The sequence below is a fragment of the Octodon degus genome, unplaced genomic scaffold (genome assembly GCF_000260255.1).
Source record: "Octodon degus isolate 3935 unplaced genomic scaffold, OctDeg1.0 scaffold00139, whole genome shotgun sequence".
In the NCBI taxonomy this organism is placed as follows: Eukaryota; Metazoa; Chordata; class Mammalia; order Rodentia; family Octodontidae; genus Octodon; species Octodon degus.
Window position 1 is genome coordinate 7,210,434 of NW_004524715.1, and position 25,132 is coordinate 7,235,565.

General features: G+C 47.0%; 1 protein-coding gene across 1 annotated transcript in view; it reads right to left on the reverse strand.

The window, feature by feature from the left end:
• The window catches only part of Ppm1h (protein phosphatase, Mg2+/Mn2+ dependent 1H), a 289,195-nt gene that overhangs the window by 42,113 nt on the left and 221,950 nt on the right, over window positions 1–25,132 (reverse strand). The window contains exon 6 of the mRNA XM_004641643.1: window positions 22,581–22,699. Within this exon, the coding sequence (XP_004641700.1) occupies window positions 22,581–22,699 (119 nt within the window). The remainder of the gene's footprint in view (window positions 1–22,580; window positions 22,700–25,132) is intronic.

Here is a 25,132-nt window from a genome sequence, read left to right on the forward strand (position 1 = left end):
ATTGAACTCAGGACCCTGCGCTTGTCAGGCATTCCTCTAAGTAGTAAAGTATAAATATTTGGGCTTGGTGTATAGATTAGTGAAAGGAAATCTGATCAGATTCTGTATAAATTAATGAGTTAAAGATAATTGTAAGACCAGATGTGGTGGTGCACGCCTGTAATCCCAGTGCTGGGGAGGCTGAAAACAGGAGGATCGCTATGAGCCTAAGGTGTGTAGTGAGACCCTGTACCAAATACATAAAAGATATTTATAGCACCTATGATTTACTAAGCATTATCCACATACTGGACACTGAGCATGGTACTTATTGTTCATGTCTAAAGTCTCTTGGAGGATCTGCAATGTCCTACTAACTTACAGAGGAGGGAACTGGGGTGCAGAGAGATTCATTTTTGTTCTCAAGATCTTATACCAAGTTAGTGGTACTAACATCGGACTCAGGTTTTCTCAGAAAACACACCAAAGAAATGTACCACCAGGTCTCTGCTGTGGAACATCTCATGTAGCCAGAGAGCCTGAAACAAGATCACTACTGATTGCCATTCAATGTGTAGACAGCACACGTTTGATAGCAAAAAAGAGGACTTTTGGCAAAGAAGAGGAATTTTCTGCACAAATGGCAAAGAATAAAAAGTGGTCAGGTGGGCACAGGACTGGTGGCTGCTGTGCTATAGCATGGAAGAAGGGATGGAAGTCAGTGCAAGTGACGGTGCCAGTTCTTAGACCCGAAACAGCTTCCCGGGCTTCTTCACCCTGCAGCATACAGCCTAGGGCATCCCACAGAGCACAGGCCTCCCTCGGTCTGCTGTGCAGCTGAAGGAGCCTCCGCAGGGCCAGCCCACTCAGGAGACTGTGTTCCAGTCCACGTCCAGGCTATCAGCCTGGCTTTATGTTGGCAGCTCGCTTGTCCTTGGCGTTCATCCTTCTCATGGGGCGGGGGTGAGAGGATGAGTGAGAGTTCTGCCGTTTGAGAGCTTCGGGACACACAGGCACTTTGGATTTGAGACTAACAGAGAACGTCTGGAATTGAACCAGCTCCTTTATACCAGCTCCTAAGATTTTTGAACTCCTAATTAAAGAAAAAACCCTCCCCAAACCACATCACTCTCTACTTTTACAATAATATAGCTGACCAGAGATTATATTGCAATAATTACTTGTTATAAGATAGCAAAACTGAAAGGCTTAGGAAAGATTTCTAGAACGCTCTTATTCTAGGTCAATTCCTTTATGAATATTTATGAGGCCAATTGACAAAAGGATGAGATGAGGAAAAAAAAAAAAGCAAGGCTTAAAAAGCATTGCTAAATTCTTGGTCTGCCCTAACTCAGAAGCATTATTCTCCTAAGTTTCTATCAAATTTCAAGTAATGTCTCCTTTGGAATGTTGGGGATTAAGCAGTTAAAAGAAGTAACCTGCCATGTTCTGGGCACAATGGGGAGAAGCAGCTCACCATCCGCCAAGACTGCAAAGCCACTGTGCCAGAGGCAGCCAGCTGGGAGGCCCCACGACTGCACCGCGTCTGCCGGGCCCCGGCCTCTCTAGAAGGGACTGCAGTCGACAGTCGTGGTTCTTGCCTGACACCAGCTCATGTACCTGCAAGGCAGAGCTGGAAAATCTTTCTTAAGCTGTCCCACACCCACTGTTACGTTCGGTCTGTCTTGTGGGAATAAACTCCGTGTCTCTCCTTCGCTTGAGCTCTGCAAACAGATAGAAGCGCTCTTCCAAACGTTCTTCTTCCCTAGATCTTTTTGCTGTTTTGCACAGGACCTGGGGACCATCTCCCACCATTCAAGTTACCATTCATTCAATAAATATTTATTAATCAAGCACCAAATATTTTAACCTTAAAGAAAGACAGCCAGCATTGAAAAGACAGGTGTAGTTCAAATAAGAATGAAATTATTTTTTCGATTTAGTCTTACTTTTTAAAAAGAAATTCTGGGGGCTGGAGAGATGGCTCAGTGGTCTAAAGCACCTACTTAGAGCAAGCTTAGCAAAGCACAGGGACCGTGGTTTGATCCCCCAGCACCACATGCCAGCCAGTTCCGCCCCCTGGTGGGCTGAGCTGGCCACACACACACACACACACACACACACACACATAAATAAAATAAAAAAAGATAAAAAGAAATTCTGTTTGTGTGTTCGAGAGAGAACAACAAAAAACTCACCAAAACTCCCCACAAAAACAAAAACAAAAACCTCCCAATTAACAAGAAAAAAGACCTGAAGGTTTTTCATTTTGGGGCAGAGTAGCTACGGTTTATATTGATACAAAGGATATTTATTTTACTGTGACTCTGTTGCCTTTTATGACTTTTTATCTTGCTAATTCCAGTCCATTGTTCTAGTCCTCTGAGGTTTGTGAGTTTGGACTGTTCCTGATACTAAATTAGGTAAGCAGTTCTGCTCCTCCTATCCAGACGGTTGAAAAAAAAACACAAAAAACCGTTCAATGGAACCAGGATATTGGAGACCTTCCTGTGGGCCAAGTGTGGTGGACTGACAACGGGTGTCACCCCCAGCTGAACTGAATCAGCACGGTGCTGGGCGTGGGAGGGCCCGACTGTTGCCAACAACGTAAAAGGAGAACTAGAGAAGACGTGGGGGCTCTTGGTTCTCCTGCAGGAGCTTGTCATGTTGCTAAGACCTCAGCTGGTCCCATCATCACAGGAGCTCAGGACGTGGTTGTTGCTGAGAATGGGAGCTGCGCACTTCGGGGAGCTGTGGTCCTTACTTTGAGCATCACTTCCTGGCTCTGGAGGGGAAGAGTGTGCTGTTCAATCTTGTGGAGGAGCTTGCTGCACTGGCCTTCCTGCTATGGACCTGGCGATTCTCACTGCATGTGGGGCTCAGGTCATCGCTGTTGCTTCGGACAGCAGTAGTACTTTCTGGGGGAGCTCTGGTTCTCATTTTGAGCACTGCTTCCTGGCTCAAGTGTAGACCCTTAGCCTGCTAACACCAATCCTTCATCCTGCTGGCAGAGACCTTCTAGCTTCCACCACGGACCTCGGGGCTTCCTTCGTACGGATCCTTGAGACACCATGCCTGCATGAAGCATAATCACGGGCTCCTGGCCTCCAGCTGGATTTGTCAGGGGTGTTGTTATGGGCACTAGGTCTTCAGCTGCACTCGCGCTGGACGCTGCCTTGGGATCCAGGCCTCCACTGCACTCTTCGGGTCTCTAGTGTGTGGACAGATTTCCTGCACTGTTTTGTACTGAGTGTTTGAATGGCTACTATAAAATAATCCTACAAATTATGGTCTGTATTAAACTATTTGCCTTGCAACCCTGGCTACAACACTAAAAATGGGTGTATCGATGTCTTTTGGAGGACAGGGAAGAGGACATGAAAACTGTTAGTTTTCTTTTAATACAAATTATATTTGGTAAAAAGCTTAGTAGCTTCTTGCCTGGCAGAAAAGCGTAGGTGTGAGGTTCAACAACAGACAGTGGACATTGAAATTAATGCTTAAAATGGGTGTACTTAAGGATTGACTCACTGATTTTTTTCTGCAAAGCTTTATTCCAGAGGGGCTCGGCTCTTCTTGGCGGCTGCCTTCCTCATGGCGGCCAGCATGTTGCCCAGCTCCTCTCGCTTCCTCTTGGTGTGGATGTGTGTCCCCACTCTTTTCTTGATGAAGCTGAGGGTGCATTTGTCCTTGCAGACATTGAGCAGTTCCATGGGGCGTTGCTCCTAGGGGGCGAAGCCGCACACCTCCCGGATCATGCTCCGCATGAACTTGGTGTGTTTGGTAAGACATCTGCGACGGCAGCTGTGCCTCAGCTTGCTCACATTCTTAGGGCCACAAGGTGACTACAAAATTGAGGGGATGAGGCCCACGGCCATGGATAGAGTAGGGCCATGGCTACTGTTCTTCAGTGGCTGCTGTGGTGGAAGGCTACTTACGGCTTTAAAAAGCCTAAGAAAGCATGGATCAAGATGGAAACTGTGCTCATCAAGTGTGACTTCTGGGAGCTTGCTCTTAGGTTATCCAGGAAACAATTTAACGGAGCCATTATCCACCAATGTTATTCTATCTTATCCAAAAGGCTAAGAGAAGAAACTGTCAGATTTTTTTACAAAATCAAAATATATCTATGCACACCATGTCTCTGCTCAGCCAGAAAGGAAATACTTCTTTCCAAAAAGGAACTATTACTAACTGGCCCTGGCTCAGCGCAAGCAGGATGGTGCCTCAGATTCCACTCCCTCCAGGGGAGGCCGCTCCTTGCAACTCCTCTTACCCTCAAGGAAGTAAGGGAGGGAGAGGGACAGACTGTTCCCCTTTACCCCCACAAGGGATGATCTCTCAGGGCCACAAATCTGGACCTCCATCTGCCCTCACACCCGAGCCTCCGACCTTTTCCCACTTTCTGACTTTTTCTGACTTTGCTCTAGTTCCAATTACTTTTCTCCTATCTTCACCAAAGACACAGATCTTGATGCTGCTTCTGGAATCTTGGCTCTAACTCTGAGCCACTTCCTGACAACCTCTTTTCCTCAACAGCACCCCGGTTGAGAGGCCTGTAGCCAGAAGGTCCCTCCCTCAGCTTGGAGATCCGAACTCTGAGCCATCTTCCCTCCTTGGCCCTCAGTCCCAGCCCCTTGGTTGGTTCTGCTGTTAGCTACCTTCTGGCCAGACTTGCTCCTAATTCAGCCTCTGCTTGTCCCAAATCTTTTGGTAGTTTTCTTGCTGGGGGCCTAGAATCCCTCATCCCTTCAACTTTATAGTAATACTGTATTTTGTCTACTAACATTATGCTAAATACTGTTCCCTCTGTGTTCAGAACAAATTCACAATCGTAGCTGGTCAGAGACCTAGCACCATCGTTCCTCCTGACACAATCACCGCCGGCTCTCTGGGCCCCTGTGTGATACTTCGGGCAAGCGCCACAGTGTTGGCATGATGTCACTCAGGTGATGGCAGCAAGGGGGTTGAAAACAGTTCAGGTTTGTCCTCTGAGCAACCAGAGTAATTACTTTAAAATGTCACATAATGTCACTGCCCTACTGGAACCCTCAGTGACTTCCTGTCACACCATAAAGCCAAATAATCATGCACCTTTCTTTAAAATTGCTCCCACCTCCCCGCTTTCCAAGTCATCTTCCTGGTTTTCCTTTTCTCCACAGTATGTACAACCATCTGACAGTTAAAACACCTAACTTTCCGTGTTTCTTTTCTCTACTGCTTCCTGACACCCTTAGAGTTCTGTGAGGACAGAGACTTGTGTTTTGGGAGCTGTGGCATTCCTGGTACAGGAGTGGCCCACATGTTCACAGGTGCCCAATAAACACTCGGTACTGGGGAACCAAGTGAGGCTTTCTTCTGCCCCTGCATGCTTTCCTTTCCATGCATACTGGCAGAGCAAGAGGACAGCGCCCCTAGGTTTCTCCCCCTGCTCTCTCAGGCTATGGGGCGCTGGGCTCCAGCTGCCACTCAGGCTCAGGCACCCCCTTCTCACCTGTGACTTGACCCGCTCTAATGCAAACCTGAGCTCCGTCCTGCCAACAATACCTATGACTTTTGGTTATTTACATTAAAATTTAGATTCTCCTTTCTTACCTATATATTAATAGTTATAGGGTGATAAAAATACAGTCCTTTTGCTATTACTTTTTCCAGATAATTCCTAAGCGCTACCTAAGTGTTTAAAATGTCAGCTCATGTCACTGTCAATGGTAAAGTTTCATGTTATTTCTGACACCAGGAATGGAACTTTGGGCCTCGTGATTGCTAGGGAAATGCTCTATTATTGAGCTATATGGCGAAAAAAAAAATTAAAAAAATTTTTTTAAAAAATCACAGTGGTTCTACAGAGTATTTGTTTCTCTGTATAAACTGAGTTGAAGGCAAGTTGCCCATGTAAGAAGCTCTTCCTAGGCTGGGATGGTGACACACACCTCTGGTTCTAGATCCCTGGAAGGCTTAGGCAGAAGGATCACTTGTGTACAGGAGTTTGAGGTTAGTCTGGGCAACATAAGAAACCCAGAGGAGAAGGAGGAGAGGAGGAGGAAGAGGAGGCAGAAGAGAAGCAGGAGGTGGCAGAAGAGGAGAAAGAGGAGGCTGAAAAGGAGAAGGAGAAACAATCTGACTTCTTGAGTCGTAGGCCCAGAACCCAGAATTCATGCTTTGGCACCAACCACACAGACTGCTTCCCACGGTCTCCCTTCTTTTCTAAGTCATGACCTTCTACCAGCAAGAGGAACAGAAAGACTGCTTGTTTCTCTAAGCCTTAATTTCCTAAGCAGGACTTCAAAGTCACTTAAAAATAATATGATCCCTTCTAGGGGAATAAAAGGACTCTCTCCCTTCGGTGACAGCATTGTCCCAACCATCTCGCACGGAGCTCCAGCGACACGCACCAGTGAGTCACATTCTTCCGCTAACCCCTGCACACAGCCTTGGATGCTGCTCCTCCCTGGGGATCTGTCTTCCTGGATTTTCTCCTTCCTCCTGGCAGAGGACACTGCGCTAGATAAAGGCTCACCAGGCTTGGGGGCAGAGGCTCTGAAGTCACGCTGCAGTCCTCATGGGAGCTAGCTGGGTAAGCTTGGGACAGTCCCTAAAGCCTCCCTGAATTTGCTTCTGCAGCTGGACCCTCCCTCCTAGGACATTCACAAGGATTAAGTAAGCGCAAATATGCCTGGGAAAGTCCCCTGTGAAGGCCACAGTGCCACATCCCCATGAGTTGCAGCCATGAATGCTGCTGGGGCTTGATTTACTCTTCAGTGCAGATGTGACGTTCAGACAACTGGTCCCGAAGCAGAAAACACAGCACACCCCCATAGAAAATGGCCCCCCAGCACCCCAATTCACGCCTTCTCTACCCTGGCTCAGGATGGCGAAGCATAAAGGAAAGCACGCATGCAACTGTATTCGGAGAAGCCCACCATACTCTGATGGGAAGGCTCAGCAACTCGGAAGGAAGCCTCAGAGCTAACGATGAAGAGGGCATATATGGGGTTAGTGTAAAAAATACATCTCAAAAGGAGAATTTCTCCCTGTTCACTGGAAGCTCTGTGCTCCTCCAGGAGGGAGGAATAGCAAGGGTGGCGCTCTATTTCTCACATGGCAACCAATTCTTGGGTCCTCGTTCCTGCCTCCCTGTAACAAAATCTCAACGGCACCTCCAATCCCTGGAGAATTGGGAGGAAACACCACCCAGGCCTGCCTGGACCGAGGCAGACACATTCCTAGAGCCTAAATGCCACTGGTGGCTTTTAAGAGCTTGGGATGACCCCAGTGAAGTGGTCCTGGAATCTGTGAGGCTCTCCTCGGACCTAACTTTGCACTCCCTCCTCAGACTTTCCTGGAAAAAGCAACAGTGGACTGGCAACCATTTCCTGCCTTTTTTTTTTTTCCTTCTTTTTTCCCTGCCAGCCATCTGTATTTCCAAAGGAATGGCGTCCACAGCCTGGCACAGGAAATAGAGGCTGTGTCCTGCTCCAGGGAAGGGCCCCAGCATCCTATGTGTGCCTGTGCACTGCCTTTAAGGTAACACGAGAACACGTCGATAGCTAAGTAAGCTTGCTGTAATTTCTGAAATGTTGCTTAAGACCTCTCTTCCCTTAGCTTTTAAAGAGTCACAGCTGGAAAATTCTCAGAAATTTCCTAAGTTTGCCACTGGGTGGAAAATTAGTATGCTGGAAAGATGGGGCACAGCTGTCAGGGTCAGTGACTCTGAGGCAAGGCGACGTGGGTGGAGCAAGGATCGTCCCCAAGGAGAAGCAGAAGGAGCCAGAAACATTCCATATCCAGCAGGCAGTCTGAGGATCTCAAGCATCCTTTAGAGTAATTTGGGTAAGGTCCAACTCTCTTCCATAGGCTTAAAGCATAGTGGGCTTTAGTTATCTACAGATCTAAATTTGAGGAAACATATTTGACTCACTGAGTTCCTGAATTTATGGGCAGGCAGCTATTTATTTTTTATTTTTATTTATTTATTTATTTTTTTGGTGGAACTGGGGATTGAACTCAGGCCCTTGCGCTTGCTAGAGAAGCACTTATTCCACTGAGCCATCTTCCTGGCCCCCGGCAGCTATTTTTAATAGTTACCTCAATGATATGATCCACAAGAAAGTTCCTCAACAGGATTGATTTGGGAAATCTTTTTTTTTTAAAGAACCGGGGATTGAACTCAGGCCCTTGAGCTTGCCAGGGAAGCACTTATTCTACTGAGCTATCTCCCCAGCCCCTGATTTGGGAATCTTTTTAAAAAAACCACTACTCTATTCTCTTCCTTTGGTCCTTGGAATATCTTTTAAATTAGATGAAGCCTGTAGGCCCTAAGCTGTAAACACGTTTATACACTTCTGTTAACACAGTGCAATAGTTGGCTCCAGGCACAAAAAGGATGTCTGAGTTGTCAGAGTGTGACTGATACTTGTTGATAAATGGAAGATGGGTAGCAGCAGTCTAGCTTACATATACCTGGTTCCGTGTGATGTGAGAGACAACATCTCCATTTCTTCTCCACACAGAAGGGGAAGCCTCTTGGCCTTCTCTCCAGGAGAACTCCATAATTAGGTTTAAGCTCTGATCTTCTCAGAAATGCCCTGACTGGGAGGGCTGGCTCTCCCCTTCCAATCAGCATGCTTCCTTCAGACCTCGCCTGGCATTCTGGGAGCAGCAACCTTCCCGTCTTTTTGCCTAAGAGACTCCCCTTCCCATCAGCCTATGGGTGACAGCAAGAGGCAACACAGTTGGCTTTTATTTCAGTGGTCTGTTTGCCGATACTGTTGACTGGGTTAGAGCAGAGGTTTCTTTGGGATTTGTAGTAAGAAATGTATCAGTCTTGCTAACCCACTGATCACAAAAACACACCGTAAACATACCATTTTGCTACTTTATTTTGATCCTGTGTTACTTCATTAGTTTTAAATGTTTATTTACTAAATTAATTTCACAACCCACTAATGGTTCCACACATCCAGTGAAATTTTGGGTAAGGGAACAGAATCTGCTTTTGGTTGAGCAAATCAAGAGCTCAGGCTTGGACTAGATAAAAACTGTGGGTTCTACTGGACTCATTCCTCGTGTGTGTGTGTGTACGTACACGCGCATGAGCACATGGCACTGGGGACTGAACCCAGTGCATGCTAGGCAAGCATTCTCCCACTGAGCTACCTCCCCAGCTGGACTCACCTATAATATGTAGAAAACTTATTAGGTGCCAGGCACTGGTGCAGGTACTGGGTATATAAAGCTAAATTAAAAAAAAAAAAAAAAAAAAGGTCATCTCCTGACTCACAGGCCCAAGCAGAATAGCAGAAAAGGGGTCCCATTAAGAAAAAAATGCTTGGACTCAGTCCCTTGAAAAAAAAATCATGTGAATGCAAGACAGACTCAGTAGGGGCTGGTGAGATGGCTCAGTGGTCCAAAGCACCTACTTAGAACAAGCTCAGCAAAACACAGGGACCACGGTTCAATCCCCCAGCACCACATGCCAGCCAGCCCGCCCCCTGGTGGGCTGAGCTGGCCACACACACACACACACACACACACACATAAATAAATAAATAAAATTAAAAAAAAAAAAAAAGACAGACTCAGTAATATTCCAAAGTAAAGCATTCTGAATGACTTTCAGGGAAATTCCAGATGTGGCAGTTACTCCTGACTCATAATGTTCTTGGTAGGCATTAGGACGTGGCACAGGTGGCTTCACATTCTAATCAGTAACATTTAGATCTCCCCAAGGATCTAAATCAGAGAACTTGACTCTATGAGCACATGAATATGGAGCGATTTCAGCTTTGTCAAGGGCTGGTCCTTCCGAATCAAACACAAATTTCACTGACAGTTGCCTTTTATATGGTATGAGCCCAAGTCAATATATACAACTTGGGAGATTAGCAAACTTGACAGCAGAGCCAGGCATGGTGAGGGACAACTAGCAGGGATCGTTAGTTACAAAGAGTGTTCCTCTGTGTGACCCTTGTAGTCTTCATTCACAAAACTTCTTCCTCTTTAGCTAACAGATGTTTGTATCATGGAACACAGTGTTGTGTGGTAACCCCACGGAAGAGGCCACACATGGGACTAAAATTTGCCAGTGATCCAGCGACCTGGATCACATGACATCACACAAGGAAGAGCTCAAGCATCTCAGAGTAAACATCAATGCTCTTTCCAAGTCTTTGGTTGTATCTGAGCACCAGGAAGCTAAGCTAAGAGCAGCATAGGACTGGGTGACAGTGGCCAATCTTTACAAATGGAAGCAACACAGCACATTTGGCTCCTGCATCAAGGTGACCCAGAGGACAGAGGGTAAAGGTGGCAGTGGTTCAATTTTCTGCCACCACCTGAACTGGATTCTAATACATTCATCATTTAGGATACATGCATTTTGTTCGGGTGCTGTCCTAAGCAATTAAATTCTTTTTTTTTTTTTTTTTTTATCTGGTGGAACTGGGGATTGAACTCAAGCCTTGTGCTTGTCAGGGAAGCGCTTACTCCACTGAGCCATCTTCCCGGCCCATTAAATTCTAAACATAATTTTTTTAAAAATTTTTTTTTTTTAATTTTAGGGAAGGGTCTACAAGATGTTCAGGGTCTCACAGCTAGATTGGACTTGTAGTGATCCGCCTGTTTACAGCCTCCCAAGAGCTGGGATTACAGGTGTGCGCCACCACACCCAGTCTCAACTGCTATCTCAGCATGCCCCGGGGGCAGGGCTGGCACATAGATGGACTTCCAGCCCCTGCACTGGTTTGCAGGCACTTTAATTCACTGAGCTATTTGGCCGGCCCTAAACATATAATTCTTAAAACAACCTTGTAAAGTAGAGATGGACATATCCTTACATGCAGATAAAAAAATGCAGGCACAGAGAGCCCATACAACTTGGAAACAACAAAGTCAAGCTCACTTCCAAGTCTGTCCCAAACAGATTATGTTATTTTTCTATTCTTGAAAGGCTAAGGATCTTTATAATACAAATGGCACAGTGTATGTGCGTGCGCACACGCACACACACACATACACACAGAGCTTAACAGATTAAATTATAAATATTTTTAAAAGTCCACTCTTTCTTTCAGGTTTTTACAATGGTAAGCCACACAGAAACTCAAACGTCTCACATTCTTGGATCTCCCCTCTGCAACTCCACGATCGGTGTGCAAGGTCACTGTAGACTTGGTCTTAACGCGAGATATGGCTTTCAAATCAATGAAGCGCCATTAATCTGCCTAAAAGCATTCCCTCTCACTTTGGACACACTTATCCTGTCATTGTTGTCTCCTGCTGAAGCAGTTCTGAAGGTCCCTTTGTGAGTGTATTTAGGTGACGTGGTCACAAACACTTCCAACACAGCTGTCGAGTGAGTGCCGCCCACCAGGATGGCAGGCTTGTAAGAACACTGAGCGTGTGCGTGCATCCACCTTACTCATCAGATGGGGGATTGCATGACTTCAAGCTTCTCCCCGAAGTCAAAATAACCATGCCAGGCAAACGGTTTGGATGGATGCAGAACACCAAGGTAGTCACAGCAGCACAAAGGACACTCAGAACTGCTGCAGAAAGTGGCAAGGACAAAGGGATGTGTCCACAGGGATGGGAAGCACTCTTAGGGGGATTGAGGGCAAAGCGTCTTTTACTATAAAATTTTAGGAATGTAAGCGTTCGCCGTATTTTTCGATCACGCCTTATAGTGCCTTCGCCACAGCGCCAAGGTGAGGAACAGAGAGTGAATGTTACTGTTCGTCCCATCAGGAGCCTCCTAAAACTCCCCCATGGCCTCCTCACGACAAAGGACAGTGACAGTTGACAAAACACACTGGTCCTAGAAAGAAACACACTTAGCTTCTTTGTGCCCTTACCTTTGTGGTTCTTTACACAGATCTGTGTCCAGTTCCTCAGGAAGAGGCAGACAGCAGGCTGCTTTTAACCGCCTTGTCTGAAGGTAAGGGGACAAGGGTGTCACGATGAGACCTTCCAGGATCTGGAGCGAGGAGGATTCCCTCCAGCTTTCCTGGCTGGATTCCCTTATTCTCAAGAAGACGCTTCAGCCCACAGTGGGTTAGCACCTCCGTGGACTTGTCTGCTTGATACCAGTAACACCCATTTGCTACCCAGAAACCTGCTAGGCAGGAATAGGTGAAACACCAAACAGCAAAGCAAAGGAAACCAACCCAACTCATCAAGTTCTGCTAAGAGGGAAATGTGCTGACGGGAGGAGTACTGGCTGGGGACAGACAAATGTTTCGTGGACAGGCTTGTAAATTACCTGAAAAATCTTGAGGAGAGTTACGATACCTCCTGCTTTGGAAATTCCTTTGCCTCCTACAAGGCTATGGATTGGCCTGTATGTCCTCCTGAGCATACTGGGGCTGCCCTGCTGGGTGTCACTTTTGTGGGTTACAGAGGTACAGTACTCCCAGGGGTGGGAAGACGAAACGGTGTTAGTTCTTGACGTTCAAAGCCCTCACCCTGGGGCGGGGGGCGATGCCTCTAAGTTACCGAGCTGCCTCGTGCAATCTTGGTCCCATGCCCTCATTTCCTCCTACCTGCTACTTCCTCTACTTGAGGTTCCCACCAGGACTTATGCAGCTGACCCACACCACAATAACTGTAAGGAGGGTAAAAACATGAAAACACGCCCACACTGGATGGCAAGTGGTCACCCCCAGCCCACTGCCTGCTTCCCCCCCTCCCACACACACCTTGACCTAGAAGTCAATAAAGTGTTAACTCTTGGCACAGCAGGCAGCTTCTGAGAGCCTGCTGCAGCCCAGCTGAGCCATTCCTGTATGCTGGCTGTCAAAACATGTCGAGTATTACCTTTGGCTTTCACCCCTCCCGGCTGCTGCCTATGTGGAGCCCTCTGCTCAGAATGCCCAACCCTGCTGCCTCCAATTGGCCTGAACCAGACTTAGATCTCTGATTCAAACATACGCTTCTCCATGAAGCCATTTCTAACCCGAATTGCCCGCTCAGTAACAACCACTCCAGGAAGGGGCCAGAGCTGAAGGGAGGGGAGGGAAATGAGGTAAAAATACGTAGAATGTGTTATGTATACATACCAACTGCCCATGATGAACGTAACCATTATATACCGCAAATACATACTAATGAGATAAAAAATTACAACAACAAAAACGAATCATTCCTCCACCAGTTCTAGGCCTTTTCTTTATACCCTTTTGTACACCACCTATACTTTGTTTTCATTTTCCCACATTTGTACAAGTTCCAGCAGATCTACCTTCCTGGGCTCTGAGATTTTTAAGGAAAGGCTGGAGTGGGCATCCTGGCAAATACTTGTAATGCAGGGTATTCAAGGGTGAGGCAGGAAGATCAAGAGTTTACAAGTCTGAGGCCAGGTTGGGGAACTTAGCCAAGACTCTGTCTCTTAAAAAAAAAAAAAAAGTCTGGGATATAGCTCCACGGTAGAGCAGCCTTGGGTTCAATCCCCAGTGTGGAAAAAGAAAAAGACTGTAAGGTTGTCAGTTAAGCTCAACTGTCAGCCTGACTGGCTTGATAGACTCCTGAAGAGGTGACTGGATCCTGGGCTCTGTAAGGATCCAGGACTGGGAAGAGGTGGTCCCCCTCCCTGGCTCCTCCCTTCTCTCAGTTTCCTGGCTACCCTGAGATGAGCAGTGTCATTCCACCTCGCTTTTCTGCCTCAGAGCCAGCAGACCACGGTGCTTCTCAGCCAGGAACCAAATTAAAATTTTCTTCTTTTGAACCGCAGGTGTCAGGCAATCTGTACAGGTGACAGGAAAGCTGACTGCACAAAAAGTAAAACAGTATTATTTTATCAACTGCCAGAAGGCCAGTCCTGGCTCTGTAGCTGTGTAGTCATCTCTTGGGACCTAACACAGCCCTCTGAGGTTCACCCCCTCCTACAGGAGGACATACATGGGCCCCTTGGAGACCCAGTGTCCCAGCTCCTCGAATACAATTCTGGGGGGTATGGTGGGTGCACTCCCAGGGCTGGTGCACAGGACCAAGATGGCAGTCCTAAGGTCTGCTTGCAAGCCAAGGCACCTGGCCATGCTAGCTCCTGACCACCTAACTACACTTAGGTACAGCGATTAACCCATTTACAATATAGGAGTCCAAGGCCAAGAGTGGTACCAGCACGTGCCAACCCACACAGGTATGCAAGAGCATCCCTGGGGCTCAGTGGTGATTTTAACCAATCTCTGCAAGCACTTGGTATCCCAGAATTTTCCTCGATGACTTGGAGCTATGTTTCCACGACCTATGTGTGCACTCCCCTAGATACCAGTGAAGGAGACAAGTGGCAGGTGTGCTCTGCTCAGTGCCCTATGAGTGGGTACAGGTACATGTAGTAACTGTTCAAAGGGTCCAAGGGTAAGGAGGGATTAGATGGAGTCTAACCACCTTAGGAGTGAAAATCTCAGTTACCGTGAAAGCTGAGTCACAAGAGTGTCTCTGTGTGTATTCAAGGTGGATGCACGATTGTTAGGGAGCGAGCTGGTGAGGCATCTCTTTTCTTTCTCCTTCCTGTGGCCCGACAAAGCCTGTCCACCTTGGCTTGCAGACATTTGTAAAGACCCCATCGCTGCCACTGGCCTCCCAGCTGGTGCGGGAGCAGGCAGTCACCGATCACCGTCAGGAGATGTGTGGTACGCAGCAGGGCCGGCTGGCTTCCCTGCTGCTCCTGCAGCTAGAGCTGCAAATCTTGAAAAGATGCAGAACATGCACATTGCAAATAACCATTCATCATCTTGGCTCCCCACACGGGGGACTCCCCCCTCAGGCTCAGCTGTGGCTCCCACTGCAATAGGGAAATGCCAGGACTTCTTGGGTGCCTAATCCCTGCCCCAGCCAATCCTCAGCTTGGAGAACCTATTAAGGTTTGTGGTTAATGTTCTCTGAAATGATAAGCAAGCCCCGCCTTCCTCTGCAAAGTCGGATTTTCCGATTGCTTTCCATAATCAGGCCGCTGCCGCCAAGGTGGCCCATAATTATTAAATTATGAACATACAAGTTGCTGGGAGGAAATGAATACCAGCTTTCACTAGGGAAAGGCCTGCTTTCTTGTGAAGTAATTATGAAATTAAGATGTGATATTTCTCTGGAGAGTCTAAGAAGCCTCCCACAGTGGCTGGTGGCCCAACAGGAAGGTCAGGATTTGTACTGGGGCAGGACTGAAAAATCCTTCTGTGCCCCCCAAATGCCAGTCAGAGACATGAGCAAGTAAATTTCCAAAGATTAGGTGAAGTATGATTAAAAGCAAAATGAAGTACAGAGTTTGCGCTTTTCAATTACTCTTTAAAACTCAAGAGTCAAGCTGTTAGAAAATGTGGGCTCCCAACTAAGACTATTAATCCCAAGCCAATCAGACTCACAGGCATGGCTGACATAAATTCTGACCCCAACGAGGGATACTGGCCCTCTAAAAACTGCCTGGGGACCAGGGGAACAGCTAATGAAGAGGGTCAGTGGGGGCTGCTCTATGAGACCATCTTGGAGGATAAAGCCTAGGGTTCCTGTGGCAGCAGGGCTTCTGTGCTCGATTCAGTACATCACTTTGTATTAGATGCAGGTGCAGCTCTGGAGCTGGCTTCGGAGAGCTTTCTGTGGCGTTTCCCAGCCTGCTCATCCACTTACCTGTCACCCTGCTGGAATGTGCTGTTAGAGGGCAGTGAAGACAGAAATAAAGAGTAAGATAGAAACTTTATGGATATTTTTAAAGCTTGACCTGGCAGCTCCAAACCATGCTTGGGGTTGCTGCAGGGAGTTCCTCTCTCCAGAGAATGTCTGGCTTGTTGATAAGAAGCGTGGGGCTCTGGGGCTGTGCCGCCCCCTTTGAGCCAGGCTCAGGGTGACTACAGGTCACCTGGGCAGAATGGGAAGGCGTGAAGAGCAGCTGCTTCTTAACTAAGGGAGCAGGGTCCAGAATACTCCCCGAGAAGTCTAAGGAAAGGCAGGGAGAACAGAAGTGGCAACAGCTGGTACCAGTCCGGGAGGCAGAGGGGTGGAGCAGTGAGGGGGCTGCACTGGGCAGATGAACGGGCTTTCTTCAGGGTAGCAGCAGACTGTAGCTTCTCTGCTGTCCAGCGAGGGACAGCTAGAGACAAGGCCCATCATTCCTGGACACAATGACTGATGGCCTAAAGATCTGAAGGTGGGGTGGAGTCCACCCCCAGCTGACTCAGCGGGGCAGCACTAGGGCCAGAAGCCATGGAGTATGGGCCACGCTGTTTGCCTCCCTACCCATGCTTGTCCTTTTCCAACCCGTGTGCTGCTGAGATACACAGGTTCAGACCATGTCCTGGGCCACGCGCCACGCCTCCACTAGGCCTTCAGCACTCTGCACCGCAGCTCTCTAGCCAAACTTTCTGTGATCACAGAGGCCTTTCAATCTACACCATCCCATTCAGTAGCCACAAACCGTCTGCGGTTGTGAACAACTGGGACATGGCTAGTGAGATTTAGGAAGTGAAATCTTCATTTTCTTTGATTTTAATTGAATTTTAAATGGCCACAAGTGGCTAGTAGCTGTTGTGCTCGAGAGCATCGAAATGGAAAAGGTTTCCATTGCCTCCATCAGCGTAGGAGAGCGCTGAGAGCAGAAAATGGTGGCGGACTTTTCTCAGTGGAAAATCCCTGCTGAGGAGTTCAGAGTTTTAAGGGAAACAAAGGAGGCGAAAATGATCCTGACACATCATTAAGTTAGAATCATAAAAAGTTAAAGGCTTCAAGAGACAGAAGTACAAGTTCACCATCTCTGGAATCTTCCTAGAGAAATCTCTCTTTTTTCAGAAGCTCTAAAAAAAGCAGAACAAAACCCACTTCTGACCAGACACAGAGGCTGGCAGCAGTGGTCCAAGGAGCATTTTGCAAACAAGAGACTCAGGCAGGGGAAAGTATCAAAAGGTCCATTACCAGAGCAGTACTCTTTCCTAAGGAAGCCAGGCGAGCTAAGTTACCAGTCCAGCCTGGCTCTTGAAACAAGCCCAGTGCAGAGGTTAGAGAGGTTCTGCTTAATGGAAGATTTCTGGCGTACACTGCTCCTAACCAGAACCATCTGGATGCAATCTCACATTCACATGATGGATTTTTCTTCTTTGGCCCTTGCTTTCTCTACAAATCCCATCAGTGCAGGAACAGCTGCCGGAGATTCTGGCCTGAAGCCAGGGGTGAAATCACAGCCCCCTCCCACACCAGTGTCACCTGGGCCCCTGCCTGGCTCATAGCCCCATGTGGCCGAACACAGGGCACGAAGAACACGGATTCTACATAAGAAAGCAGAATTACCAGCAGTCACAGGAGCAGGGACTCGGTGCCACAAAGCCAGCTGTGAGAAATTGTTTCAAGTCAGTAACATAGATGCTTGCCAGCAAATTACAGCCTGAGACAGCTCAGAGGGCGGCAGGTCGGGACACAGAGCTCTCAGGATGACACAATGCCAGCTACAGTGAGAATCTTGCAAAAACAGCTCCACACAAAGGTCTGGGGAGGAGGGGCACCAGCTTGGGGATTCTGACACCAGGACAATGACACCAGACACAGAAGGTGAGAGCTGAGGGGCGACAGGAGAGCAAGGGATGGCCACACCAGGGACCCACTCAGCGCTGGGCACAAAGGCTTTGTAAAACAAGCCACTGAGCAAACTATCCAAGGAGAGGGGATAGGGGAGGTAGGGGAGGCTGGGGAAGAGACCAATTTCATTATGATGGGCCTGGTGACAATAACCTTTTGTCCTCTAAACAATCTGGGCCTGCCAAGCTGCTCCACAGTCTCTGAGAAAGCATTAGGGCAGGAGAGAAAGAATCCTGTCAGGAGGCAACAGACTCATCCTTAATTATGAGACAAGGCTTCCCAGAGCTGACATCCTCTCCCACACTTCCTCCCTGCCGCAACACCCCACGGAATGCTGGCATGATGCTCCTCTAATGAGTGCAGTCAATTTTCCTAAGCATAGGACGCTTGATTCTTTGAGGGATCTTCTCCTACCATCCCCGGGCCCAAAACATGCACAGCCTGATGGAAGGGGTGAGACATTGCAGACTAATTAACAGTCTACTGGGTGACACTAGGAGCTAGAAAGCCTCGCTGCTCCTACCAGGCTTGATTCTACCCTCCTGCTCCCTACAGAAGTATCAAGGAGATAGCGTTCCTAGTGGGTAGAAGTCTGTTGCTTAAATTTCTACCAGTGCTCAAGTCATGATGTCTGCTCTTAACCCTGAAGAAAACGTAACTGGTGCACAGCAACAGAAATAAGAGTCAAAGACCTAAGTTCTCGTCTTTATTTTGACTCTTGGGCTTCCAGAGCTCGCAGCGCAGCACAACATCCAGGGATGCACACTCTGAAGTTCTGCTGCCTGGTTCTCTTCTTACTGGCTGTAAAACCTTGAAGAGTTTGGTCTCTGAGCTTCAGTGTCCTCATCTGTAAAAGTTCCTACTTTCCAGGGCTGTTTTAAGAGTTAAAGATGAGGCATCAGGAAAAGCTTTCCTGGTAGTGCTGGCCCAACGCTCTTCCAATAACTGTCAGCCAGCTCCATTACAATCATGATTAATGGGGGTGGGGTAAAAAATCTCCCCAACTAGGAATTTATTTCCAGGATCAAACAGCTTAGAAGTAGGTGGACCCCTTGTTGGACACATTTCCAAGAAATGAGTCGACAGCCTAAGGCAACTTTGAAGGGAAGGAATAGGAAGGAGGGACTAGGTAAGGACTTACTTGCATCTTTGAGCGAGACACCTCCCAAATGTTCATCAGTCCACCTGCAATCGACTCCAAGAATGGGGCAGTAATTCAAGGCTTTTATGGGAAAAAATACTACAGCTCTTCACTTCCCCTTCTCCATAAAATTAATTTTCCAGGCCTTCTCTTCTATAGGCCGTGAAGAAAGGCAGCTGACCCCATCTTTTGAAGTTCTAAAAAATACCTGTTCAGTCTGGGGCCTTGCTGTTGGAGGGAAAAATATTTAAAGAGAAACTTATTAAACTTGGGGTGAGTTTACACAGGCCCTGGTTTAAACTATTTTTAAACTTACCAAGGTCTTCTGACAAAGACAGAATGGGCTTTCCTTCTCTAGAAGTTTCGTTTTCAAATCAAAATAAGGTCAGGTAGGAAATGTACAGAGGTGCACATAAATCTCAGTCAGTAGCCCACACTGTGAGCCAACAGCCACTTTGGGAATTACACTAAAAACAAATCAAATCCTGTCTGGTTGAAGCCATTCTCAATCTTAGTTCCTCAATTATTTAGTGCCTTCTGTGAAGTTCCTTATAATTAACACCAGCCTGTTTATGGACTGCTTATCTGCACAGGCCCATGTGGGGGGGGAGGGGAGGAAGGAGGGAGGGAGGAAGGAGGGAGGGAGGAAGGGAGACACAAACACAGAGACAGAAAAAGATGGAGGCAGCGTGGGGAGGGGGAGAAAACGTATGCAGTAAAAGCTGGATGTGATTCAGTTGTTGAACTTACCTACATTTAAAAAAATCATACAACAAGGGCAATTTTTAGCATTTGTTAAAGAGAAAGATACACAAGTCACTTACAAAAAGAGCAGAATTTTAAGAGGCTGAAAAAAGGAACATAAAACTATCGTCTCGTTGCAGTTTGAGGGGAATGGTGACAGCGTTTTGAAAGCATCTTTCCCCTTACAGGGACACTGCCTATCACCTCCTCAGCAGCGCTTTCCACAGCTGGTAGCAGTATATTGTCCTTTCTTTCCCCTATAAACTGACACCAAGAACCTGCAGCAAGGACAGTCTTCCCGTACCACCACCCTATGCATGAAAACTACCAGCTTGTGTGGACCGACTACACACCAGAGCAAACAGCCTTCTCTCAGCCCAGTATGCCTCGGACACCAGCTAAGCATTGCTACTGTCCCCACACTCTCCACCGCGCTGCCCACCCCCACTTCTGTCGACCGTGCCCCTCCTTTTAGCTCATACATAATTTCTGCCTGTCTCCTACGTGGGAGGTGCAGGACCAAATGAGAAGCCTGTTTAAATAAGGCCACTGGAGCCATCGATGACTTATGTCTTGTATTTATTCCTTGACCTGAATCATTTTGTCTCTCGTTCATTTTTTCTTTTCTTTTCCTGTTTTCTGATTCCCTCCCTCCATGTAGTCCTGAGACCTCCCATACATGCTTCGGTTAGCTTTTCCCTGGATACCTCAATCTGCTTTCTGGAGTGAGTATCCTTCAACCTTAGGACAGCTTTCCAAAAACATTGCTTCCATTTAAGTCTCCTTTTCAGGAACATAAAGAGCAACCCACGCCTCCCACGGCACCTCTAAACTTCTCCGCCTGGCTTCTCGGGTGCCCTGTGATGCCCCCTCGGAGCGCGCTCAGTGCGTTTCCCACGGTCTCTCTCCTTACATTTAGCCATTTTTCCTTGCTGGCTTTTCAGGTCTGCTCTCTCTCTCCCTTTTTAAAAAAGTATTTCCGACCAATGGATTCAAGTTGGATGTTCAGGCTCACTCGTTCAGGAGGCAGAGGTGAGATTTCCTACACGAGCACGTGAGTTTAAGGCCAGCCTGAGCCATGTAGCAAGGATTGCATCAGACAAAAAAATCCCCCCAAACAACCCGTGTTGCTTTTTCCACTTTTCCAAGAGCTACAACACTCAGACCAAACCCCAACTCCGCACTTGTGTGGCATACTGGCTTTTACCATCTTTCTTCAAGAAGAACTGATTTTACTAGCTGAATGCAAATGGCTTTAGAAAGAAAACCCAGCCAAGGTTAGAATAATTACTCTAAGGCTTGAAAACTGAGGTGCAGATAGGGGGCAACTTTTCTGATAAATTCATTCATGTTCCAGAGCTGGGGTAAATATTAGGCTCTTCTGTTGTGGGACAGGAGCTGCAGACTGAAGGCAAACAAACAGATATAGCTGTATTTAAAAATTAATTATTTATAGGAACAGATGGTGGGAGGAATCTGGCTCTCTGGCCCTCGCTGGCTGGCCACATGCTGGAGGACAAAGCATGGGGCTAGATGAGGATGTGCTTTTTCAGTGGGCAGAAGCCAAGCAGAAGTCCCCTTCATCAGCATCTTATCTTTTCTGGGTCGCTCTCCTTCTCCTTCAGTACAGTATGTACCCTAGAAGCAGTCCCTGCCTAGAAGTCATCACCATGGGGATCTGGGCTGGGACCATCTGCTCTACCTATTTTGGTCAAAGAAGAGCAGAGAACGAAAGCTGCTTCCACGCCTTTGTTGGGAGATGCGGCAAGGAAGGATTAAGTCGTCTCGCTCTTCCACTGTCCTCCAACTGGCCAGAGGCACGCTCATCGAATCCCGGGGCAGAAGAGTTCGCTCTTCATCTATCTTTACACATGCAAGGCACTATTCTGCCATTTAATTCTTGTGTTATCCCTGTCATTATATGTTATTCAGACGGAAGAAATACACGGATTCTTAGCAAGTGGTTTGGTGTAGAAACAGTTTTGGTCCTTAGGTGATTTTCAGAATTACACATACCAAGTCTGTATGTAATAATATAAAGATTGCCTTTTTTTAAAAAAAATTATTGCCTGAGTTCAATCCCCGGTTCCTCAAAAAAAAAAAAAATTATTTATTTATTTAGTGAAGGCTCTTGCTACGCAGCTCAGACTCATAGTCATCCTCTTGTCTCAGCCTCCCCAGTGCTGTGATTACAGGCGTGTGCCAACTCACCTGGTTTCAGTGGCCAGCATGGTATGCCTGGGGTTCTGGGGCCAACATGGCATGTGGTACTGGGGACTGAACCCAGGTCCTTGCGCCTGCCAGTCAGGCACTGAGACCTTGGAGCTATCTCCTCAGTCCTTCCTATGCGTGCCTTCTGTAACACAGGTGGGTGCCATCAATTATCGATAGAAAATAGATGCTGAAAAAGTGTCTGTAGTGAATACACCCCAGTCTTCTTCCTTGATATTATTCTCTACATGACACAGTATAACAACTGTTTACATTAATGTTTACAAAATATTGGTTACTTTGAGTAATTTAAAGATGAGTTAAAGCATACAGGAAGGAGTTTGTGCATAGGATATATGCAAATACTATATCATTTTATATAATAGACTTGATTGAGCATTGCTAATTTTGGTATATGTAAGGGATCCTGGAACTAATCTCTCACGTATTCTAAATGATGCATGTGACAAAAATAAACTCATTCCCTTCAGTCTTGATAATGAACCTTCAAAGGGTACATCTTTATTTTGCCCACTTTATTCATAGAAAAATGGGCTCTAGAGGTCACATAGCTTAATCCAACTTTCTTCATTTATCAAAGGCAAACTCAAGATTTAAACCCAAACCAGTTTGGCTTGATAAATCCTTGGCAAATTCCTTCGTAACCCTTTACCTCTTTGATAGCCCTGGCCTGAGCACGTAAGGCTCAATGAATTTTTAAAGGTCCCAAATGACCACTCCATGTTCATCAAGGAGTTAAGCCAGCTTTACGGGGGCTGGTGTTCGGGACTGGGCCTCAGAGAAGTGCAGAGACAGACTTGAGAACTGGTCTCAGGTGCAAATAGCAGAAGTAGGCACCGGGGCTCGTCCTCTGTGCAAGGACTCTGGTGCCTTCTGATCCCAACAGCAGGAAGAGCCTCCCACACACGCTAGCGAGGAGACGCGCTCTTACCAGCCTGTCATGTTGAAGTCTCTGTACAGCATCTTCTTTCCAAGCTCCTTCCTCTGTACTCTCCTTGGAAACTCCAAATGTGTGAATTCATTTCCTAGCAAGTGAGGCTGCATGAATGCCTAATAGCAAAGAGAAGAAGAAGAAAACAAGCCACATACTTATTTAGAAGAAGAAAACAAGACTCAAAGGTGTTTTGCAAATTGAGACAAGAAAACCATCTCATATTTTAGCAAAAGCAGGGATTTCAAAATTTAAACATCAACCAACATGCAAAGATGGTGTGCTTAATTAATATGGCAATGCTACTTTTTATTGGATATGAAGAACTATGTGCAATCAAAGGTACTTATAGCTAAAGGCATAAAGAAAAGAGCGACTGAGCTGCTCCAGAGTTCACTTTTGAATTCTCATCCAGCACGGCGGCACTCGGGTGAACTGCGAGTGGGTGAGGCCAGGTGGGCAGGCGGGCACTGCTCCTGCTTTCTGCTCACTAACCCCGACGCCCTTAGCCCGGCTCTGCCTTGGGAAGCTGCGTGTGAGTGCGCGGTAAGCACACGGGCCTGAGGCCGCAGGCCGCAGGCGGGGCTGCTGCACAGCCGGGAACCTTCAGCTGGCCACCTTCCAGTGTGCTCTGCCCCCTCCAATGCGCTCTGCCGTCATTTGCCTCTATCACTGGAAGCCTATTCCGGAGCAGATGGCTTTTTCCCTCCCCCCAGATCTCAGTTCACACTACAAAAGTCTTGAGCAAGCAGCCACTTAGGGGATTGCTTTGGAACAACAAACACTCTCATTGTTACACGCACGGTTCACATCCCGAGCTCTCCAAGAGATGCCAAACTCATGTTTTCGCTACCTCGTTGAGAGGAGGCCGCACAGTCTGCGAACCTGCCCCCAAATGGCACACTTCCAGCCCGGGGCTGCGCAGCAGTGGAGTGGTGGAATGGGCCAGCCCTCCTTTCTGGCACAGCAGAGTGGGCAGAGTCCATCACAGCCTGGCACCGCAGGAAGGCGCAGGCTCCCTGCTACAGGACACATGGCCTCATCCTCAGCTTATTACCCCTGCTGGAAGACCGTTCTCTGGAATGCGTGGGACCAAAAGTGTTCAGAATATTTTTTTTGGTATCTCCATATACATAATGAGTTATCTTGGAGATGGGAACTAAGTTTAAATATAAAATTCACATACGCTTTATAAACATCTAATACACACAGCCTGAAGGTAACTAGATACATTTTCATGGTACCTATGATTTAACTATCATTGTCACATGAGGTCTGGTGTGAAGTTTTTCAGTTCTGGCATCATGTTATAGTTCAAAGAGAATTCTGGGGCACTTCAGAAGATTCTGGATTGTTGTATTAGGGATGCTCAATCTTTAAGAGTCATCTTCCACAGTGCTTTTCCATGACCCGATTACAGCAGGTCTCCAACGGGTGCTCTTGGAAGTCTGAGGGTGTTAGTTAGAGGGTAGTTATCTGAAGTGAAGCTCATCAGGAAGTGGGCTGAATTGCTAACAGGGGGCCATATTTGGCCAGAGACATAATGTGAAGGCAGGATGGCCTTCAGGGCAGGTTGAGATGAGACAGCCTGCTGGGAATTTTGGATCTCTTTGGGGGCTCTGAGACTCTGAGCACGTTAGGCTTGGGCTGCCTTGGAATATGAAGGAAGCATAAATACTGGTCTTTATAGAAGCTCTCTGTGGAACAAAAGAAGGGAACAAATACAGCCTAGGAGAAGTCACCCATCCAAATACTAACCAAGCCCGACCCTGCTTAGCTTCTGAGATCAGACAAGATGTGGGGAATTCAGGGCAGTATGGCTGTAGCACAGAAATACAATGTGTTATATACATGTACCAACTCACTGTGGGGAATGTAATATTATATACTGCAAGCATATACTATACTACTAAAAACAAATTTGAACAATGAAAATAAAAACTGTAGCTCAGTGGTGAGGCCTTTACGTGAGACAGACTTCAGGCTGTGCCCCAGTTCTTCATTTATAAACTGTGTGACTTTGGTAGGTCATTTAATTTCTTGGGTCTCAGTTTCCTTATCTGTAAAATAAGATTAGCTATATATCTCATAGACTATTTTTGTAATTACATGCCTCTAGTGCACTGATCACGGTTATCTTTGCTCATAAAATAACTATTACATCCATTTAATGATTATTGGATCCTATTACATCCTCAGTACTACGCTCAGAACCTCTTGAGTTTTCATTTCACCCTTCAATAGATTTATGGACAGGAAGAGTTACTTAATTCGTGGGGCTCAGTGCAAAGTGAAAGTGTGGAGCCTCTATAGAAAATTAAAAATTTCAAGACAGAGACAGCGGTGCATTAAACTAAGCAGAAGATCCTGTGTACTCTGCGAGCTACACACCCAAGAAGCCAGCCATGGAAAACGGTAGGCAGTATCTTAGCCTGCTTTTATTTTGGTTCATGAAGAAGAACTAAGGGGGCCGGGGAGATAGCTCAGTAGAATAAGCACTTGCCTGGAAAGTGCAAGGTCCTGACTGAGTTCAATCCCTGGTTCCGCAAAAA